The sequence below is a fragment of the Otolemur garnettii genome, unplaced genomic scaffold (genome assembly GCF_000181295.1).
Source record: "Otolemur garnettii isolate 467f Iridium unplaced genomic scaffold, OtoGar3 scaffold00271, whole genome shotgun sequence".
Taxonomy (NCBI): Eukaryota; Metazoa; Chordata; class Mammalia; order Primates; family Galagidae; genus Otolemur; species Otolemur garnettii.
Genome location: NW_003852666.1, coordinates 713,314 through 720,159, shown reverse-complemented (window position 1 = coordinate 720,159; position 6,846 = coordinate 713,314). Strand labels below are relative to the sequence as shown.

The following is a 6,846-nucleotide window of genomic DNA, read 5'->3' as shown; positions in this document are numbered from 1 at the left end:
CCTAAGGACACACGAAGCCTGCTGCTCACATCTGATGTACCCCTGACTTCAATGGAAACCTATGCTGTTTTTTCATTGTAAAAATTCCAGGTTTTCAAGGACCTTGTCAAAGACACTGACTCGAAAATAGAATCCCAAACCTTGAGTGCTGCTGATGAAAGTTTGTACAAAAATGATTTTTCCTCTTGTAATTTGGAATTTATTCCATAGGCAGTGGGGAATCCTGGAATGTTTTGAGAAGGGAAGTGACATAATCAAAGCAGTCTTATGGGAAGGCTGAATATGCCAGTGATACACAGAATGAAGGAAGGAAAGAGATAGAAGACTAAAGATTAAAAAGTAATTAAAATCCAGTTGTAATATGTCAAAGAATAAAGATCTGTGGTGGCAGAAGAACTGAGGCAAAAAAGGAGAGAGAGGGAAAGGAGAAGTTTGTTTTTGGTACATAGTTGGTTTTGGAAACCAAGGACAAAGGAGGCACTGGGGAAAAGTAGTATCATGTAGTATTTAACAGAAGATCTCTAGGCCAGTAGAGTATAAGGATGTGGGAACAGGAAACAGAGATTGGCTAGTAAGTCTCTAGGCCCAATAGTGAGTGGTTCTATTTTCACCTCTCAATTCTTGGGCCTATGAATCCCACACAGCCTTCTGAAGAACCTTGTTCCAGCCCAGCAAGATATTCCCACCTAGCTGGAACTGTAACTAAGTCTTCAACAGCCATTTCACCACTTAATGGAAGCCAGCTGCTCAGGGTAGTGGGAAACATGGTATGACCAGTGAATTCCACAAACATGGGCCATTGCTGTGCTTCTTTGGCTGCGAACTGAGTTTCTGCATCATAAGTAATGGCTGCATGTGGAACCCTCATGGTGAAGAAGACATTCTGTAAGTCCATGGAGGGTAGTTTCAGCAGAAACATTGCACAAGCAAGGAAAATCTGTATTCAGAGTGCCTGTTCCAGTAAAAACAAAACACTTGCTCTTTCATAATGGAAGTGATCCAGTATAATCAACCTGCCCCCGGGTAGCTGCCTGGCCTGGGGAGTGGTGCCATCTCAGGACTCTGCATCCATCTCTGCCTCTGGCATATTAGGCACTCAACAGTGATCATAGCCACTTGTTAAATGAAAGCCCATGTTGCTGAGCCCAGGCAAATCCTCCATCCCTACCACCATGGCCACTTTATTGATAAGCCCATTAGTTGGCAACAGGAGTGGCTAGGGAAGGAGACTGATGAATATCCACAGAATGGGTCGTCCTATCCACTTGACTATTAAAATCCTCCTCTGCTGAGGTCGTCCTTTGATGAGCATTCACATAGAATACAAATATCTTCACGATTTTTGCCTATTTAAAGAGATCTATCCACATACTTCCTCTCAAATTTCCTTGTCATTAATTTTCCAGTCATGTTCTTTCCAAGTCCCTGATCATCCATTGGCCACAGTCCATGAATTAGTGTATAATTGCACATCTGGTCATTTCTCCTTCCAAGCAAAGTGAATGAGCAGGTGCACAGCTTGAAGTTGTGCCCACTGGGAGGACTTTCCTTCACCATTGTCCTTCAGGGATGATCCAGAGAGGGGCTGCAGTGCTACAGCTGTCCACTTTCAGGTGGTGCCAGCATACTGCACAGAACCACCTGAAAACTAGGCCTCAGCCTTCTCTTGCTCTGTCAACCAATTGTAGGATCCATAAGACCACGAGTGCAGGCTGAAATAGAGAAGGCAGTGGGAACTGTGGGCACTGGGCCCACTTCTTCATGTAATTTGTTGTGTCATCAAGGCCTATTCAGGCCTGATCATGCATATACCTGTTGGTACACCGTTTTGTGACTTGGTAGGTGAGATAAAATCTAATCTTGATGGACAGCCTGGGCACATGATAACATAATGGCCCAGGTCAAGTGTTCAATCTCTACTAAGGCCTAGTGGCAAGCCAAGAGCTATTTCTCAAAAGGGAGACAATTATCTGTATAGGCTGGCAGAGCTCTACTCCAAAGTCCTAAGGACCAGTGTTGCAGTTAACCATAGGGACCCGTCAAAGGCACCAAACAGCATGTTTTCTGCCACTGACGCTTTAAGCACCACTGGATCTGCCGGATCGTATGTACCAAGTGACACTGCAGCTGTAACAGAAACTACATCTATTGCAAAACCTTCTCTTGTTCTGAGGCCCACTCAAAACAAGCAGCTTCTCAGGTCACTCAGTAAAGGAGTGACACACCTAAGCGAGAATTATGCTGCCTCCAAATCTAGACAGGTCCACCAGGCACTATACCTCTTTCTTGGTTAGTAGGACAGGCCAGATGCAACAACTTATCCTTTATCTTAGAAAGGATATCCAGACATGCCCCATACCACTGGACCCCTATTCATTTCACTGAGGGAGAAAGCCCCTAAATTTTTGTCAGATGTATTTCCTTTCTCCTGACATGCAAATCTTATGTATAACTCAAGAGCAGTTGCTACTTCCTGCTCATTAGATCCAATTAGCGTAATGCCATCAATGTGATGGACCAATGTGACATACATATCTTGTGGAAAGAAAAGGTGATCCACACGTCTCTGTGAACTAAATTATAATCTATAGAGCTGAAGAGTTGCTGTACCCCCAGTGAAAGACAATGAACTTGTATTGCTGGTCTTGCCAGCTAAAAGCAAACTGTTTCTCATGGTCTCTCTTAACAGGTATTGAGAGAAAGAAGTACCTGCCAAATCAATAGCTGCATACCAGCTACCAGGAGATGTGCTCATTGGCTCAGGCAATGAAACCACATCTGGTACAACAGTTGCAATTGGTGTTACCACTTGGTTAAGCTTAGGGTAATCTACTATCATTCTCTAAGATCCATTTGGCAAATGGAACAGGAATGTGGTGGAGTTTGCCACCCCTGTATCATACAAGTCCTTGATAGTTGCACTAATCTTTGAAATCCCTCCAGGAGTATGATATTTGTGTTTGGTTTGCCTTTTCTAGGTAGAGGCAGTTCTGGTGACTTCTACTTCATCATTTCCACAACAATACCCTTATTGCACAGATCAGGAAACCAGTGTGAGGATGCCAGGTGGATCTATTCCAGTTATACATTCCAGGACAGAGGAAATAACCACAGAATGTCTGAACCCACAAGGCCCCCTATGATGCAGGTCTGAGTTAAAACCCACCTGACCACCTGACTTCTATAAGCCTCTACTCTGACCAGTGGACCATAATGACATTTTGGTTCTCCTGAAATCAGTGTCAGTTCAGAGCCAGTGTCCAGTAATTCCCAAAAGGCCTGATTATTCCCTTTAAACCAATGCACAGTTACCCTGGTAAGAAACCCATAGGTCTCTTTGGAGAAAGAGTAACAATATACATTTTGGGCAGCATAGTACACAGAGGTCTTTTCTCAAGAAGATCCAACCTTCTCTTCATTCAAGGAACTCTGGATCTGTGAACTGATTCAGGTCTCGGAAATGATTGAGGAACTGTGCCTCTCTGTTTTTATGATACAGGTTAGACTATTGTTCGCTGTATCTAGACATTTTTTGCTTACAAAAATCAAGTAAGAATTTAGAAGGCTTCCTATCTATTTAACTTTTAGGAACACCACAGTCAGCTTGTCTATGCCATAAGTGTGCAGGAGGCGGACCATTCTGATTGCTGCTTTGGTGTTGCTGTCTATTGGTAACTATGTCTACCAAGCCTTTGACCCCTGCCACCTGAGGTCCAAAGACTCCCATTGCATGTAGGTTTCCCAATTCAGCAATGCTCACTGTAAGATCTGGCCTACAGAGAATAACAGAGATCCTCAAGCACACTGGGGCTCCCCTTCTAAATTTATGTTTCACAATGTTGATAAAAAACATGTCTCTGAACATTGCCAGTGTGGGTGAGTAGGTCTTAAACAACAAATCCACTATAACATTCCACCCTTCCTAAGCCTTTAAATCCCTTCTTCTACTTTAACCAAGCCAGGTCCAGCATTTCCAGCCCACTCACTGTGGCCCATCTTTTGTTTCAGCCAACCCAACAAACTGTTAGAGACCTTTCTAACTCCCCAAGTGGCCACACTAAATGCAGAATCTCCACTTAGTGAGCCCATAACAAAAAAAAATTATTATACAACTTTATCTTCTTTCCACCATTATCCCACACCTTTAGTATACATTTGTACACATTACTCAGACTCCTGGTGGTATAAATTAGAAAACCCAAATAGTTCTTAGCAGGGTAGCACACTTCCTCATGGGTCACACTCTGAACCTCACCTTTAAGGGTCTGATGGACGCAAGTCTAGTTATAGGTCTAGAAGTAAAGAGGGGTGAGGGTGGGGCCTCAGGAGTATCAGCATTGTCTGGTGTGGCATCTGCCTCAGGAGGTACTACCATTTCCTCAGCAGTGCACGGTTAATCCCCTAAGAGGGCAGGTGGAAGTGGAGAAGCCAATACCACTGGGAAAGGAAAGACCATTTCCATTGGAAAACAAAACACATCAGAATTTAGTGGCTTTATGTCCCAGACTTCACTAGGATCTTCCCACCCATCCCATCCCAACAGGATCCCATTCTTTCCTGACCAATGCTTTTACTTTTAACAGTAGACATTTTGTGAAGCTAGGAGTCCAACTTGCATTGTAATTCAACCAGGAGCAAGATGAGATTCTGCATTTGACTTTAAGCAATCTCAGCCCTACTGATACAGGAGATAAGGATCTCTGTTAGGGCACACATGGAAGTTTCAAGTCACTTATGTGGTGCTTGATCCATATTACACCTTCTTAGACATACCCCGCCATAATGTTCAACCAGAGATCTGGTCACTCCATGACCTAGGCCACAAATTAACCATCACACTTACCTAAAGCTGCATACCTCGAAAATTTGAGGGTCCAGGATTTCAATCAGAAAGTCCATTTCCAGAAACATGATTTAACCACAAACTTAGATTATACGGGTATGATTATAGATATCAACAAGACCCACAGCAGATGAGACAGAAAATTGCACAGAGCAAAAACAATTTTACCACCCTATTCTTCTCACAAAAACGAAACAAAACAAAGCCCCTCTCAAATACTAATAGCAGCGTATTTCTGTGTCATTGAAAACTCCATAATGCCATTGATAGATTTCAGAACTCCCACTCCTAGGGGAGAATATCAGATAGGACTATTGGCTGTTCTGGAGCTCCATCCAAAGCAGCAGTTCTCATTCTTAGCATCTCGACATATGGGTGTGTCCAGATGAATTTGTCAGCAGTAATAATAACAAAAAGCCAAAATTCTCTAATGATCTAATTCTTACCGTGTAAATTATAAGTGAAGAAAAGTTGGTCTTACAACAATATGTAGGTAAATAATTAAAGGCAATAGGGCTGGGAATGGCATGGAATCTCCCATGTGAATATCACCATGTTTAAAAGCATTAAAATATATTTGTTGAAAATTACTGATTTGATAGTTAGAATGTAGTAGAGAAAACAAGCACATAATTCTTCATTTGACATTTAAATAATCTTCTTTAAATATAATTTTTACAAACATTACTCATTTTATTAAACCAGATATTGGAGTTTTAGTACCATTTACTCTTTATTCGGTCAAGATCACAAAGAGAGAATCATTTCTTTCAAGCATGAAGGTTTCCAATTTTTGAAACAGTGGAGTCATTCTTCAAATGACATATGAAAAAAATGAAAATATCCATAATAGATTTAAAGGAAAGAAGAAAAAGAAGGAGAAAATTTCTGAAGCCAGAATGGGGGAGCTTGAGGGGGAGGAGATTAAGGGGAGGTCGGGGTGGAGGGAGTTTCCAGATAGCCACCCATTTAACTGCTATTCAGGCAGCTCCGTAGCCAACTTTTGGAGCTCCATAGAACACAAGTTGAAAAGGACTAATCAATATAACGGAGAGTCATTTTGCTAATAAAAATTGTTATAATTATTTTAAAATCTTGTCACTATTGAAGTCATAGGCATGATCAATATTTAAATGTGGCTTGAAAAACTGATATGATAAAATATACATACCATTAAATATTACATCTCATCTTACGTGTTTAAGCTTGAATTTTTTGATTTTCAAGTGGTGTACGGCATCCTGGGGCACTGAATTCCTCTCTCTGCTTGCAGTTAATATTAATCTCTAGACCATGCAAATTTAGCTTTTACTGTAAAAAAAAAAAAATTAAAGTAAATGATATGGAATGGACTTTTAAATAGAGTTCTCTGACACAACACTTCATTTAAGACGGGCAGTTTAACTCTTCTAAACTGTAGTTTGGGATTCTTTTTGAGCAATGATGTATTTCTTTTGATTTTCTCTTACAGTCTAAGGAACAGAGCGGCGGTGATAAATCCTGAGCCTGCCTTTGGTCTGGATATTTAGTCGTTATGTATTTGTTTTCTCTGATGGCAACGCTCATTAATATTTATAACCGCTTTCCTTTGCAGCATCTCCCAGATGGCTCTGCGCCCAGTGCGCATGTTGAATTTTATCTTTTCCCCTATCCCAGTGAAGTTCGTAGGAGGAAAACAAAATCTGTTCCAAAATGTACAGACCCCACTTACAATGAAATCGTAAGTATGATTCATCTCTCGGCCAGTCATTTTGTATTTTTCTTACCATTTTTCAGCTTAGTAACCAAATATGGAGAATTTGTGGTAATTGGCAGCTTGATTCCACAAAGGAAGGATATTTCCCCAAATAGTCACGGTCTGCTGATCACTGTCCCCGATGCTATGGGCACTGGAAAATACAGATACTGCTTTCAAAGCTCTTATGAACCAATTTTCAAATTGTGGCTAACCTCCAGCAAGAGCACCAGACTTGTTTTGCATACTAACACTATCCCTGACTTCA

General features: G+C 41.3%; 1 protein-coding gene across 1 annotated transcript in view; it reads left to right on the top strand.

Moving 5' to 3' along the window:
- The window catches only part of PIK3C2G (phosphatidylinositol-4-phosphate 3-kinase catalytic subunit type 2 gamma), a 372,023-nt gene that overhangs the window by 355,167 nt on the left and 10,010 nt on the right, over positions 1–6,846 (top strand). The window contains exon 29 of the mRNA XM_023508742.1: positions 6,438–6,563. Within this exon, the coding sequence (XP_023364510.1) occupies positions 6,438–6,563 (126 nt within the window). The remainder of the gene's footprint in view (positions 1–6,437; positions 6,564–6,846) is intronic.